The 16,356-nt window shown below is 29.1% G+C and overlaps 3 protein-coding genes across 3 annotated transcripts; all 3 read right to left on the bottom strand.

The window, feature by feature from the left end:
• Positions 1 to 702: 702 nt before the first annotated feature.
• On the bottom strand, positions 703 to 2,836 carry LOC139778244 (putative odorant receptor 85d). Its single transcript, XM_071716115.1, has 5 exons — positions 2,475 to 2,836; positions 1,712 to 2,047; positions 1,289 to 1,490; positions 1,054 to 1,209; positions 703 to 756 (listed from the first exon to the last, which is right to left on the bottom strand). Exons 1-5 carry the CDS (start codon positions 2,834 to 2,836, stop codon positions 703 to 705), a joined length of 1,110 nt encoding a protein of 369 aa, XP_071572216.1.
• A 1,188-nt stretch (positions 2,837 to 4,024) lies between these two features.
• On the bottom strand, positions 4,025 to 7,116 carry LOC139778246 (odorant receptor 10-like). The gene is made up of 5 exons (XM_071716116.1): positions 6,069 to 7,116; positions 5,249 to 5,584; positions 4,703 to 4,904; positions 4,354 to 4,509; positions 4,025 to 4,101 (listed from the first exon to the last, which is right to left on the bottom strand). Exons 1-5 carry the CDS (start codon positions 6,428 to 6,430, stop codon positions 4,048 to 4,050), a joined length of 1,110 nt encoding a protein of 369 aa, XP_071572217.1. The 5' UTR covers positions 6,431 to 7,116; the 3' UTR covers positions 4,025 to 4,047.
• A 591-nt stretch (positions 7,117 to 7,707) lies between these two features.
• LOC139778254 (putative odorant receptor 85d) lies at positions 7,708 to 9,761 on the bottom strand. Its single transcript, XM_071716121.1, has 4 exons — positions 9,400 to 9,761; positions 8,677 to 9,012; positions 7,955 to 8,156; positions 7,708 to 7,887 (listed from the first exon to the last, which is right to left on the bottom strand). The coding sequence occupies exons 1-4, from the start codon at positions 9,759 to 9,761 to the stop codon at positions 7,708 to 7,710; spliced, it is 1,080 nt and encodes a 359-aa protein (XP_071572222.1).
• Positions 9,762 to 16,356: the final 6,595 nt, after the last annotated feature.

Raw genomic sequence — 16,356 nt, 5'->3', positions numbered from 1 at the left:
GCCTCAAGATAATTGGGTAAACTATTTCTACGTACACGTTCGATTATATAGAAGATGTAATATTTCCATTGCTACATCGAAATAGAGAACAAAGTTATAACATGTCAAGAAGAAAAGGAAAAATTTTTCAAAGGTTTTTCAATAATATATGAGATGTGAACCTCGGCAATATCTTGATATAAGTCTCACGATATACATAACGTCTCTCATTACATTTGTCTACTATCCATATAAGAGTCGCGACATTCTAGTATCGATTCCTACACGCAACATAAGCAGACGAAGGAGTCGCTATAAACATGATTAGAGGTATACATTTATAAGAAAATACAGTCAAACAGTCGAAACGATTTAATTTAATAATACCTAAATTTATGTAATGCTATATTTTTATATGCAACGATGCAATTCCGGTTCTTCTTCTTTAACCATACAATATGATACTTTTCATGATTCTTGTAATCAGTCGGATACTAATATTGAACTCAAGCTTTGTATTTTACATGTGTCCCTTGGTACATAAAAACATATTTAAAATAAAAAAACGGTAAGAGATACATATATTCATATATTTCTTATAACTACAATTAACAAACATATATTTATATTAATATTTATATAGGTAACAATTATTCTATTGCAATTTCTTTATAACTATATGCTAATAAAATGAGCTTCTTATTTATCCTTTTCTTATTTTTACTATTCTGGTACTTGTAGCAATACATTATACACAGAGTATGATGTTTTAAGCAACTGAAATGATAAAGACATTTAAGTCTATTATATTAGCTAGATATAAAACTATTTTTTATAAAAATATTCATATTTATAAATTAGCTAATAATAATATATTTATATATGTAATTTTAATAGATATATTTATAAGGATAATTTTTATTATTTAAATTAAATGTGTGTGTGTGTGTATGTGTGTGCGTGTTTGTATGCACATGTGCAATAGAAAAAACAATCATTAGAATTTTATTTGACATCTTGATTATTTTAACTTCCTTAAAATTAACGCGCATTAAGATAAATTTTTACACTAACCACTACAAAGGAATCCAAATTTATGTTCAGAATATATATGGTAGAAATTTCAATGGGTGTCATTGCACGCTTCATAATTATTAAGATGCCTTTTTTAACACTATTTTCCACAATTGGCCATTCCATTTGAAAAATGCTGTTTGTTAATTGTAAACTCTACAAAAAGAATATATGTAATATATTGTTTATGGGGGGGGGGTACGTTTTTTCAACCTGTTTAATTAAAGAGATGTACCTTTAATTTGACTCTGTTTCCAAACCAGCAATAAATGAATATTTGCGTTAGCATGCATATTGTGTATATAATTGTCAGAACATGGTTTGTTCCCAGAGCGGACTTAGTCAGTTGATACAAATTGAAACACGTTACCATTGTACTAGCCATAAACTGCAATCCGATTATTTGCGTAAATCTTGTATTCACCATCCGCGCAAATCTGCAATCAAATTCTTGTTTTTAGAACAGTATGATATTCATATAGTGAGCTAATAGAGTTTTGATCGTAATTATTAATACATTAATTTTTTAATTATGTTTATACATTAAAAATTATTGAAACGTGTGTACAATAGATTAACTGATTAAAACATCAATAAAATATTGGTGAAAGTAATGCTAAATAATACTTAATATTCCACTGTTAATATGATAACTAACTCAAAAATTCGATTATGATGGCGTATGCAGTAGCCCAAACTAAATTGATTGCACAAGAATTTTCTCAGGCGATATTCCAAGATTTCGATCTGACAACATATGTGCATCAAGAACCCACATAAGAGAGTATCGCAAGCAACATTCACAACAATACAGTGGAACGTGCTTAATACTTGCACAGCGTACGTAAAACAAAACGTCGCGTAAGATGAATAATCGTATGGTATCCATCCTCTATATGTCAATTTTCTGTGTCTAAAGTCAGTGAGCAATGAAGTCAAACTTAAGGACGTCCATGACGTCGCAATCAAGATCGTGTAGCGTAACGTATTGTTCCTAGAAAGTGACCAAACATGTTAATTGTTATCTGTGATATTTCTAATGCATATAAGTTTCGATACGAAGTGCTTGAGAAAACGATTTTATATTTATTCTTTATCATGAATAATCTGTGACAGTAGTGCTAAGTATCTGTGACAATACTGCTAATTAGGCTTTATTTTAATATATAATAATTGTGAAACATAATTTATTATTAAACAATTATTATTAAAAACTAAATAAAATATAAATATATATGTCTCTAACATTTTTAACATATCAAATTATATATAATTTTAAATAAAAATAAATATTAGAATTTAGATATAATTTTACATATATTTAAGATATTGCATGCTTAATACACAATGAAAAAAAAAATTAAATAGACTAATGTTAAATAAAAGCTTGAAAATAATTCTTAATTTAAAAACATATTTACCGTATTATTTTATCGTATTGTCTTCGTATTTTCATTTCACCCAAATCCAACGGTTTAAATGGCTCTTCGGTAAGATAATTAATTAATGCAGCAATGTTTTTGTAACTTAACCACGCGATAAAAATTTTATAACACGAAACCGACACGGTCAACGACTTATTCAAATTGTCGGTGAAGTCGTTAGGATTATCGGTATTCATCACAACGTCTATTACTTGCGACAATGTGAAAGTGTATAACATGCTAATTACATACAATCTGTAGACATTGTAAACTGTCCGTTTAAACAAAGACGTCCACGATTGCGGTCGAAAGCATCCAGCGATCATAAAAATTGTACACGTCAGTTTCAGTATGCGCATTATAAAGTCTTGTTTGATTAAAAGAAAGATACGTTTATCTTTATCTGTTTATACAACGTGTTTTATCAACTTTGGTACTGATAGAATAATTATCGAATTTTTTACAGCAATTTTAATTGTTCTCAAAATAACTGTAGTCTGACAAAATCACTATTTCGTAAAAAGTGTAAGATGAGATATAATATAATTTTAAGAATGTGCACTGAGAAACGTCTATAGACTGTGACACATAATTCTTCGAAACAATGTTATCGCCAATAATATTTTCTCTTTTCTTCTATAAATTTGATGTCTTTACCTTCGTATACTTGTAATAGAGTAATAGTGTCTGCCGAGAGTATACCTAATATCAAACTTGCAGTCATTGTCTGTAATGTAATATTTACGCGAGGTAGTTGATAGAAATACTTCTGTGTGCAATTTTTATTGCAGAAGACATATTATTTTCATTTTTACATCTTGAGTGAGAGGACAAAATTGTAATAAAGTAGGAGACGGAGAATTAACTCTTCAAATATTTATCAATAGATATGATATGAGATACGAGTAATCTTCGTAATACCTGGAAATATGTTTCTTTCCGTTACACAAAGTATTTTATTTAATATCGTTCGCGACTGGCGTATCACCCAGTATTGATTTCTATTCGCGCAACGAAATCAAGAAAAAAGAGTGTCATACGGGGTATGTATAAATGTATAATCATAAGGCTCTCTCAGATAGTCTCTCTCAGATAGGCTAAAATTAATAATTTTAATAATATTTTAATTTCCATGACACATTTTTCATATTTGCAATGATGTAATTAAGTCTTTTCCATTTCGTATAGAAGTATGTATGTAATTTTTTACGATTCTCCCAGTATCGTCCTGTGTATAAAATTTTTTTATTATTTTTTATTATTGTAAGAAAACGTTATTTAAAAATAAATAATTCACAACCTATTATATTTTTAAATATATGCTTATATAAAATAAAAAAAAAACATTAAAAAAGATCAGCTCTTAACAAGTACTAGAATATTTTTAGTCTTATCTTAATGCAACAATTTCTTGCACCTTTTTGTATTCAACAATATTTATTAATAATATTGATTAATAATTAACGTATTCTAATATTGGTGTTATTATTAAAGGACTTAACAAATTACGCATTAACGATTAATATTAGCAATATATATTTTACTTGCCGTAATACTTGTCTTCATACCGTTATTCTTTTATTTGTGCTAGCAAATTATAAGCAGAATACGACGTTTTGAGCACCTGCAGTAATTATTAATATATTCAATCTCTTTTAAAATTATTTAGGGGGATAATCCATAGTGTTAAAATTTATATTTAGTACCATATTTCATAATTATTAACTATGATGAATGTTACATATAAAATGTATATTAATAATGCCCAATATTTTTTTTGAAAAACTTATTACTAAAATTTCGCCCAAAAGATAAAAGATAGAAATTTTATTTGTTAGAGAAGTTAATTTTATAGCATACTACGTTTTATACTGACCGCTACAAAAGAGTCTAGGTTCATGTTAAGAATGTGTGCACTGATAAACTCAATAGGCCTCATCGCGCGATTCATAATTATCAAAAGGCTTCTTTTAGTTTTATTATCCAACGCTATCCATTCTATTTCGAATATATTATCGACCAATTGTAGGCTCTGTAAATTCATAAACGTTAATATGCTAAATGTATTACTATCAGCGTGCAGGTTCTTATAAAAGAGACGTGCAATAATATAATTCTCACATTGTATATACATAGATATGTATATACAATGAAATTTAAACATACATATATATATGTACATATTATTCGCATAATATAATTTGGGGTATTATAAACATGCACACCATTAGTTTAAGTTTATTTCCAAACCAACAGTAAATGAAAATTTGTACAAGTACGCAAAACGTATATGCAAATATCCCAATGAAATATGTATTTAATGTAGTTCTACTTAGTTGGTACAAATTCGAGCACACTACGAATGTACTCGCTACGAATTGAATCGCGATTATTCTCGTGAATCTTGCGTTAGTCGCGTATGCATATCTGTAAACCAGAATTGTTTTATAGTAAGCATTACAATTAATTGTATTGGAAAAATTGAAAGACAAAAATAATTGTTACATGTCATTTAATATCTTTAATAGTAAAAATAAAAAATAAAGAGATAATATATATCATTGATTCAAATCAGTAACAAATTGAATATAAAATACATATGTATATACATATAAGAATAAATAGTATATAAACAGAATAATATTATAAAATAATAAATTTTAAAATATATTTTATGTAAATAAGAGAGCTTTAAAATATATTGCCAAATTTAGAATTAATTATTAAACATTCTAAAATTATAAATCTAACAAGATTTTCACAAGACTAACTCGATTATGTGATGATGTTGGCGTACACAGTCGCTCAGAGTATTCTGGCCATTTATGACACCTTTCAGACGATACTGTAAGATCGTAATCTGACAGCATAGGTGCAGTAGCAGGCCAACAATGAGACTGTCACAAGCAACGTTAACAAGGGACCCAGATATCACGCCTATGTATTGATGAGCGTATGTGAAACAAAATATCACAAACGACGAGTAATCAAACGGTACCCATCCTCTAAATGTTAACTGCCTTTTTCTAAAATTCGTTAGTAACGATAGCAAAACGTGGCCTGCGCAAGTGACCATAATCAAGATAGCATAACACATTGCGTAATTTCTATAAAAAACAAGAAAAGTAATTTTGTTCTTATCTCGCAAGACAAAAATTTCTTTTTGTAGAAAAATGGTATTTTCTATATGTAAAATTTATGAGAAATATATATAAAATAATACATAAAATACAAATAATTTGAACGTACACTGTACATGATATTCATAGAGTTCTCTTATTGTTAGTAATATTAAGAACGAAATACATGAAAAAAAATCTTTGAGAAAATATGCTCGAATAATTTTCTAAATATTCCGTATTTATAGAATTAATATTCTAATGTATATGTATATCTGCAAGACTTTACTATTATTGACAATTCTTACAAATCAGATAACATAGGATAAATCGGGTGAGATAGTCATAGAGGAGAGATGACCCACCCATGTTCTCTCAATCTAGCTTGACATCTAGTATCGAATAGGCCATCTCTCCTCTAAGGCCATCTCACCCGAATTTACTCTAAATAAAGATATAATTTCATACTTACTGTATCATCTTGTCGAATTTACGTCGAATTTCGATTTCGACAGGTACTACTGGTTTAAACGTTCCTTCCGTAAGATTATGAATTAATTCCACGAATCTCTCGTGGTTCACCCATAGATTAAGTATTTTATAGCACGCAGCGAACATGGTCACCATCGTGTATAAGATGTTAGTAAAATCGTCCGGATTGTCGACATTTAGTACAGCATCCATAAACTGCGTGAATGTGAAGCTGTACATTAGGCTAATTATTAATAATGTATACGCGTTATATAATGTGTGTTTGATCAGCGACGTCCACGAGAACGGTCGCCAGCAACCAGCGACTGCGAGAATGACGAGTGTAAATTTCAGCGTGTTCATGTTCTCTAAATAATAAAATATTCTTTCTCAGTAAAAACTTCCTTTTTCTTGTAAGAAATTTTCACAATTGCATCAACAATATGTACAACAACATAATCAACTATGTAATTTAATGTGTTGTAATGTTTTAAGATGCTCTTCATGTACTTCGTTTTGATATACGTTGCGTGATGATATTGTTATACATCAATCTCAAGTCAGCTGAGGAGAAAGGCTTTACAGCGTCTATAGCTCGTGCGACGCGACATTTGTTATTTTCCCCTCGAATAAGTAACATTGTTATTATAGCAAGCGTGGACTGATATTTTCAGCGAATTGAAATTTTCCCCGAGAATTCCAATCCTATATTTATATATTGCAATATAAGTGTGCGTAGACAAGAGTTCTGATGTATGAAATCTTGATACATGGTTCTACTCATCCATTACAAAATATTTTATTCATTATTGTCACTGTCCGCGACTTCAGCTTTCCTCAGCTCCCCCAGGATTCTCTATGTTATTCTCAGTGTCTATATCGAGCAGCATATCTATGCATTTTTTATAAACGCGGAAAGCGAGGTATCTTGAATTTATTAGTTTTCGCTGCGTGACACACATCACATCAAATAATGTTTGGATTGGGTGGAAATGATAATCGCAGTAATTTTTGTTCTTCCATAATCATTTCTGTAGGATTTCGAACTTTACAATAGATAATAGTAATATACAAATAATATCTGGGAAAAATATTACATTATTATTTCTACTATAAGTTATTATTTTCTATACTTTCTTATAATAAACTATGAATTTCTTTAAAGTAGGTACCAATTTTAACTTGTCAATTATTTATACATTAAATAATATACTATATATAATTTAAATAATCTAATATATATATAAAGTTATTGTATTCCACATATGCAATCTGCTTGCAAGATTATTGCATATTTTCCTGACATAAAACATAATGCGTAATTGCATTATCGCATATGAAAATATAACAATTTTTATTATTACACTCGCAATAGTAAATTATAAACAGAATATGATGTCTTAAGCAACTGAAATGTTAAAAAATATTTCAAATTATTATAAATTTATGTATTATAAATATTATTATAAATATTTGTAAGTCGATCAATAATAATTTACATTAGCTAAGTAGGTAAGTGTAAATATATGAACACACTTCTAATTTATTTTATAGAACAAATTTTATTATTTGAATAGAATTGTAATTAAAGAAATTAGAAATTTATTAAATAATTATTCCAGTTGATTGTTTTAGTTACATTAGGATACATTTTTTATACTAACCGCTACAAAAGAATCCAAATTTATGGTTAGAACATACACAGTAGAAATTTCAATGGGTATCATCGAACGTTTCATAACTAGCAAGAGGCCCTTCTTAATGCTATTGTCTAGATTTGTCCACTCCATTTGAAAAATACTGTCCGTTAATTCAAGGCCCTATAATATAATGTGTAAAATATTTTATTTATGACCTTTAACAATTTGTTTTATTAGATGCATATACCTTTAATTTGACTTTATTTCCAAACCAGCAATAAATAAATATTTGCGTCAGCATGCAACTTGTATACATAATTAATTGTACATGGTTTGCGCTCAAAGTCGACTTGGTCAGTTGATACAAATTGCAACAAATTACCATCGTACTTGCCATAAACTGAAATCCGACTATTTTTGTAAATCTCATATTCACTACTTGCGCATATCTGTAATAGAATTTTTGGTTTTTATATGCTGTGATATTTGTACATAAAATTAATAATATTTACGTTGTTATGATTAATAGATGAATTTTTTATTATTCAAAAAAATGACTAGACATGTGCAGATCAGATTAACAAATTAACATATTAATGAAGTCGTAAAAACACGATATATGTATAATAGCTATATAGTAGTAAAAGTTAATATTGTTAATAATAATGTGTACATTTTAGCGATTGTATAAAGCATCTAAAATAATTATATTTTGGTTCAGTATAAAATCTTGAATCTTTTTTTCTTGCAATTGTAAAAAATGTGAATGAAAAAGGTAGAAAAAAGCGTATGATTTCTATCATGCTTTATTAAATAATATACATAATAGCAATGCTAAATAATAGATATATCATTTTCCGGCATTAATATAAAGTACTCGCAACTCATCGCGTCGCGTAAAAGAGTCACGGTCGGTCTCGCTCCGCGTGTACTTGGCGCGAGACACTACCGTGTCTCTTGATAACTAACTGTAAAATTCGATTGTGATGGTGTATGCAGTAGCCCAGAGTAAATTGATTGCTTAAGATATTCTTTAGGCGATATTCCAAGATCTCGATCTGGCAACATATGTGCATTAAGAGTCCACATAAAAGGGTATCGCAAGCGACGTTCACACTAGCACAGTGGAAGGTACTTATCATTTGCTGAGCGTAAGTTAAACAGTAAGTTATGTAAGACGAATAATCGTATGGTACCCATTCTCTATACGTTAATCTTTTGTGCCTAAAATCAATGAATAACGACATCACGGCGATGAACGAGCATGTTGTTCCAATTAAGCTCGTGTAACGTAACGTGTTGTTCCTAGAAGATGATTGAAGAAATTGTTATATCCATGTTCTAAGCTTCGTAGAACATTAGTTGTAAAGAAGATAAAGAATTTGAAATAATTGTACATTTATTCTTTGTGATAAATAATATACTACTATTTAATAATAGGTAATAATTGAATTTGATTCTTTTAAATTAATTTATTATTAAATTATTTAAAATTTTATTAATACAAATTTGCTTTGCATTTCTGAAATATATATAATTTTAAATAATAAATCTAAATTTTTAAATTACGTTAGAATTTGTAATATATTTTTAAAGAAATGTACTAATTATATGTACAAAATATTGAATTAAAGAAATATCTATAATGTTACATAAAAGATTGAAGATTATTTAATTAAGAAGTATATTTACCATATTATTTTATCGTACTGCCGTCGAATTTTTATCTCATCCAAATTTAAGGGCTTAAATGGCACTTCAGTGAGACAGTTAATTAAAGCTGCAATCTTCTCATAATTTAACCACACGATAAACAACTTATAACATGCAGCAGATGAGGTTAACATCATGTTTAAATTATTAGTGAAGTCGTCAGGATTGTCAACGTTTAGAACAATGTCCATAAATTGCGACATTGAAAAAAAAAATAACATGCTAATTACATATACCCTGTAAATATTATAAACTGTCCGTTTAAACAGAGATGTCCACGAAAGTGGTCGAAAGCATCCAGTGATCATAACAATTGTACGCGTTAATTTCAAAATATGCATTATCAGCTTTCTCGTTTAATTAGGAAATAAAGAAAATATATAATGTATAATTATATTTAATTATATAACGTGTATTGCCATATATTTCTGATATTGATTGATAGAAATCTTTGAACGATGTTCACACAACAATATATCTTTAACTTTAACTTAACAAAGTTTCTATCACGCAGTAAAAAGAATCAGATAACATTATTTCAAGAGGGTGCACCGTTAAATGTCTATAGACGTATGATGCGATTCTTCGACGGTGACGATATTTCTCGACGATATTTTTCCTCTTTTCTATTGCATATTTAATATCCCTATCTTTATAGCATAAAACCTGCGATACAGCAATATCTATGTAAGGTAGCTCTAGTATAATGACTTCTACCTGCAACTTTTATTACACAAGAGATGTATATTTTTATTCTTTTCTTCTAGATAGATAGCAAAATCGTAATATAATCAAGAGAGGAAGAAACAAATTCTTCAAAGTTTATTAATAATTCAACGATCGCCTTATATGTCACTTGTTGATAGGGGCAAGTTTATTTCATTTATTATCGTATTCATCTAGAAGATAGAGATACCTCGCTCAGTATATTAATTGTTACAATATGATTACGCAAGAAGCACTTTAAAGTTATGCTTTATATAAAGCTGTAATTATAAACTTCGTAACTTCGTAAAATTTCAAAATATATTATTTCTCGTTACATAAAGTATTTTATTTATTAGACGTTCGCGTCTGGCATATCATCCAGTATTTCTACTCCCACATCGTAATTAAACAAAAGAATAACAATACAAGGTATGCACTTATATAAGGCTGGAGTCAGGCAGGAAATATAATTAATGGTTTTAATAATATCTTGTTATGATACATTTTTCATATTTGCAATAATGTTTTTTCGAATAGACTGATGTGTTGAATAGTATGTGTATGACATCTTTACGATTTTCCCAGTATTGTCCTGCATATGAAAATATTAAGACAAACGTTATTTGAAACGTTATTTGAAAAAAATATATTTTACGATTTATTACATATTTTATATAAATATATTTTGGTATAAAAAAATATTTGAAAAAATTAATTGTTATCAATGCCTAGAATAATTTAGTCTTATGTTAATGCAAGAATTTTCTACACTTGTTTACTTGTTAACAATATTTAATATTTACTAATAATTAATTAACGTACATCTAGTATTGGTGCTCTTTTCAAGGGACTTAACAAATATCTTTTACTTATCTTTGTATCCACTACTTTCATATCGTTATTCCTGTATTTTTACTAGCAAGTTGTAAGCAGAATACGACGTTTTAAGCAACTGCAATAATTATAAATATATTTAATCTCTTTTAAAATCTTTAAAAAAGATTATCCAAAGTTAAAATTTATATAAATTTTAGTACTATATTACGTAATTATCAACCATGGTAAATGTTCCATATAAAATGTATATTAATAATGACCAATATTTATTTTGAAAAACTTATTACTAAAATCTTGACCAAAAGATGTAAGATAAAAATTGTATTAGTTAAAAAAATTAAATTTTATAACATATATTATGTTTTATACTGACCGCTACAAAAGAGTCTAGGTTCATGTTAAGAATGTGTGCAGTGTGTGTAAACTCAATAGGTCTCATCGCGCGATTCATAATTATCAAAAGGCTTCTTTTAGTTTTGTTATCCAACGCTATCCATTCTGTTCCGAAAATATTATCGACTAATTGAAAGCTCTATAAATTCATGTATTTTAACATACAAAATGTTTTACTTTCAGGTTCTTTGTAAAAAAAACGTGTAATAACCTAGACAATACGCATGTCTTTACGACGTCTTTTTAGTCATGCGGATTGTCTGGGAATGTAATTCTCATATATGTACAGGGAATATCAGACCATCTGTCCCATTCAACTTTTTCCGTAAACGCGAGGCGACAGGTAGTTGGAGAGAGATGTTAAGCCTTAAATCCTGTTCGAGGAATCGAATGAAAGCATTTCTGTTTACTGAAATTAACCGGAGGTAATGGCAACTGGAGTCAACTTTGAAATCTCCAACATGGGAACATATGTCGTGTAGAGTATTGTTCAATAAAGCTTAAAAAAAAGAAACGTCTTTTATTTAAACGTAATCGTTAGTATTTTCAATCGTTGAGGAGAAACGACTGGAAAATTGAGAGGTGATGGTGTCGAAATAATAATACAAAGTTTCGTATGGTTTTCTCCAACTTCTTGTCACCTTGCGCTTATGGGAAATGGGTGGGACGGGTGGTCTGATGCACCTTGTACATATATAAACATATATAAATATATGCACACCATTAGTTTGAGTTTATTTCCAAACCAACAATAGATGAAAATTTCTGCAAGTACACACGATGTATATGAGAATAAACCAATGAAATTAGCGTTTAATTTATTTCTAGATAGTTGGTACAAATTCGAGCACATTATGAATGTACTTGCTACGAATTGAAATGCGATTATCTTCGTGAATTTCGCGTTAGTCGCGTATGCGTATCTGCAAACAGAATATTTTTATACTGAGCATTATAATTAATTGTGTTGGATAAATTGAAAGACATAAATAATTGTTACATGCCATTTAATATGTTAATAATAAAAAATAATTTTGATATACGACTTTTGTATCTAAAAAGAATTAATATCTTTACAAACTTTGACCCAAATCGGAACATAGGCGATTTCGGAAATTTTACTAAATAATGTATTAAAATAACATGTATTAAAAAAATTTATTGAGATAGTGTATTAAGATAGTATATTAAGATATATTTAACATCGCAAATCAGTAACAAATTGATTATGAAATATATCTGCATAAATATAAGAGTAAACAGAATAAATAGAATTAATACTATAATAGAATATTCTTTTTAATTAATTTTAAAACATATTTCATGTAAATAAAAAAAACTTTAAGATATATTACCAAATTCAAATTTAATTATTGAATATTCCAAGATTAAGTCTAACAAGATTATCACAAGACTAACTCGATTATGTGATGATGATGGCGTACACAGTCGCTGAGAGTATACTGGCCATATATGATACCTTTCAGACGAGATTCTAATATCGTAATCTGACAGCATAGATGTAGTAGCAAACCGACAATGAGACAGTCACAAGCAACGTTAATAATGCACGAAGCTACTCCGCCTACGATTTGATGAGCATATGTGAGAGAAAACATCACGAACGACGAGTAATCATATGGTATCCATCCTCCGAATGTTAACTGCCTCTTTCTGAAATTCGTCAGTAATGATACCAAGATCTGAAATGCGCAACTGACTGCAACCAACATAGCATAACACATTGCGTTATTTCTAGAAAAAAATAAGAAAAAGTGATTACGCCTTTATCTCGTAAGACAAAAAATGTCTTTTACTTTGGTAGAAAAACAATATTTTCTACATGTAATCAAAGTTATGCAACTAATATATAAAATATAAATAATTTTAAACGTATATATGATACAGAATTCTGTTAATAATATCTATTAACCCTAGCTTCCCACACTTCCAAATTTTTACGGGCTTCCCACACTGGGGTACAGGCTACTCCACGTCGTATATTTAGCTAAAACTATATGAAAAAATCAACTAATTTTAAGTCACTTTTTTTCCATCGATACGCCAGACATCAAGGAATATGCCTATGAATAAGAAAATATGAAAAAGACAGTAGTTTGGAAAATATTCGCTTGTAAAGAAAAGGTAAATTCTCGAAGTAGCAAACTAGAGAATTTTACCTGGTGTTACAGGCACCCTAGTGTGGGAAGCTAGGGTTAATAATATTAAGAGTGAGATCTATAAAAATTCTTTGGGAAAAATGCTGTAATGATTTTTTAAACATTCCGTTAGATACAAGATTACAATATTTATAAAATTAATAATATTCAAATGGCTCCGAGGATTAAAATTCAGTATGAAGAATAGGGCACGGAAAGTCGTAACAGGATGTTCGTGTTTTATTATTTTTAATAGACAAATATTATTCCAACCATAGTAAACGCCGACAAATCGTCAGACTTGAAACACAATTCTGGTTGAAGTAGTAAAATCCCCCCCCCCCAATTCTAATTTATAAAATTAATATTATAATCTATATATCTGCCAAATTTTATAATTATTTACACAATTCTTACAAATCAAGTAACGTAAATAAAAAAATAATTTCTTTTTTTACTTACTGTATTACTTTGTCGAATTTACGTCGAATTTCGATTTCGACAGGTACTAGTGGCTTAAATGTTCCTTCCGTAAGATTCTGAATTAATTCCGCTAAACTCTTATGATTCACCCATAGATCTAGTATTTTGTAGCACGAAGAGAACAGGGTCAACATCAGATACACAACGTTAGTAAAATCGTCAGGATTGTCGACATTTAGGACAAAATCCATAAACTGCGTGAGTGTGTAGCTGTACAGTAGGCTAATTATTAATAATGAATACGCGTTGTATAATGTATGTTTTATCAGCGACGTCCACGAGAACGGTCGCCAGCATCCAGCGATTGCGAGAATTGCGAGTGTAAATTTCAACGCGTCCATGCTCTCTAAACGAAATATATTCTTTAAATTCGTCCGTATAAAAAAACGCGTCCTTTTTCTCGCAAAAAAATTTTACAATTGCATTAACCCAATATGTACAACAACATGATCAACTGTGCAATTTAATCAGTTGTGATGTATTGAAATGCTCTTCGTGTACTGTTTTGATATACACATACGTTGCGTGATAATATTGTTGTTGTGCATCAATGACAGATCAGCTGAGGAGGGAGACTTTACAGCGTCTATAGCTCGTGCGACGCGACATTTGTTATTTTCCCCTCGAATAAGTAACATTAGTATTATATTATCTAGCAACGTGGACTGATATTTTCAGCGAATTGAAATTTCCCGAGAATTCCAATCCCATATTTATGTATTGCAATATGCGTAGACAAGAGTTCAGATGTATGAGAACTTGATACATTGATGTACTTATCCATTATAAAATATCTTATTCATTATTGTCGCTGTCAGCGACTTCAGTTTTCCTCAGTCCGGTATTCCCTATCTTCTTCTCGGTGTCTATATCGAGCAGCGTATCTATGCATTTTTTATTAAGTATAAACGTGGAAAGCAAGGTATATCTTGAATTTATTTATTTTTGCAATGTGACACACATCAAAGCAAATAGGGGAGACCGAAGTAAGTTACAGGAGTAAATTTACACATTGTTTATATTCAGCTATTTCCCAATAAATTGCAGAATCTAGCAAGTAGGCAGTGCAAAACCATCTTTGACACATATGACGTAAGTTGCATTTTATCATGAGCAACAGTTATGAATTAATGGCATTAAATTGCATTTTTAATAGTGGAAGTAAATTCTCACAATCTCGTAATTTCATTTACCTATTGATAATTGTAGAATTTTGTTAGTTGCTATCACAGTTAGAAAATATATTTAGTTGATTACATTTTAACAAACATTTAAACAATATATTTTTATATCATGCTTTATATATATGACCCGAAAGAATTTAATTTGCTTTCGGGTATGTTGACACGAAAGGAATGGAACAAGTTGGTATGGCATGTTCGAACTCATGACGTGTATAGCTTGTTCTACTTTTAGTTATTGTTCCAATAAGTTTTATTTACACAAATATGGACCAGAGATTTCATGTTTAGTATGAATTATATAAATATCTCATTGTTTTAATACAGCCTGAAACAGTAAAACTGTGATTTTATACTTCAGGCTATATTAAAACAATGAGATATTTATATAATTCATATATATATATATTCACTTTATATATTTATAGTAAACCATAACGTCAACATTTAATTAAATCAAACCATATTCTTCTCGGTGTAGGCAATTTACCTTATATTGTCGGGGCAAGTTGACTCGCTATATAGACATCCTTGAAGATAAAAAACGGATGTCTTCTATAAATTTACTTTCAAATTTTTAGTATATATTTTTTCTGTTGTCACGAAGGATATTGTACTTTCGAATTATATTAAAGATAGGCACAAATGCTGTATAGAAAAGAACAAAAAAATAAAATGTAAAAAGTGTATCATCTTGCCCCGGTTTCCCCTAATGTTTGGACTGAATGGAAACGATAATCGAAGTAATCTGTTCTTCCATGGTCATTTCTGTAAGATTTCTTAACTTTATAATACACAACAGAAATATATAAATAATATCTGGAAAAGATATAATATTATCATTTCTACTATAAATTATTATTCTTTGTACTCTCTTATAATAAAATATTAATTTTTTTAAAGTACATTGTTACCAATTTTAACTCGACATTTATTTATACACTGAATATTATTTATCAAATTATTATATTCCACATGCAATTTTCTTAGCGCTGGTTTTATACCCGTTGCAGTAAAGTGTATGTTGAATATGATATTCTAAGGACCTGCAACACATAAGTGCATATGAAATTGTTTTAATGGCGTTAACGATAATCTAACAATAAAAAAAACTTTATCAATAATAGTGCAATGTGACTTAGAGTTCGTGTACTTAATTAAATTGTTACTGTTGA

This window comes from Temnothorax nylanderi, unplaced genomic scaffold, assembly GCF_030848795.1.
Source record: "Temnothorax nylanderi isolate EJ_2023f unplaced genomic scaffold, tnyl_v1.0 TNYL_tig0176_pilon, whole genome shotgun sequence".
NCBI classification, from domain to species: domain Eukaryota; kingdom Metazoa; phylum Arthropoda; class Insecta; order Hymenoptera; family Formicidae; genus Temnothorax; species Temnothorax nylanderi.
This window is presented reverse-complemented; position numbering and strand designations above follow the sequence as displayed.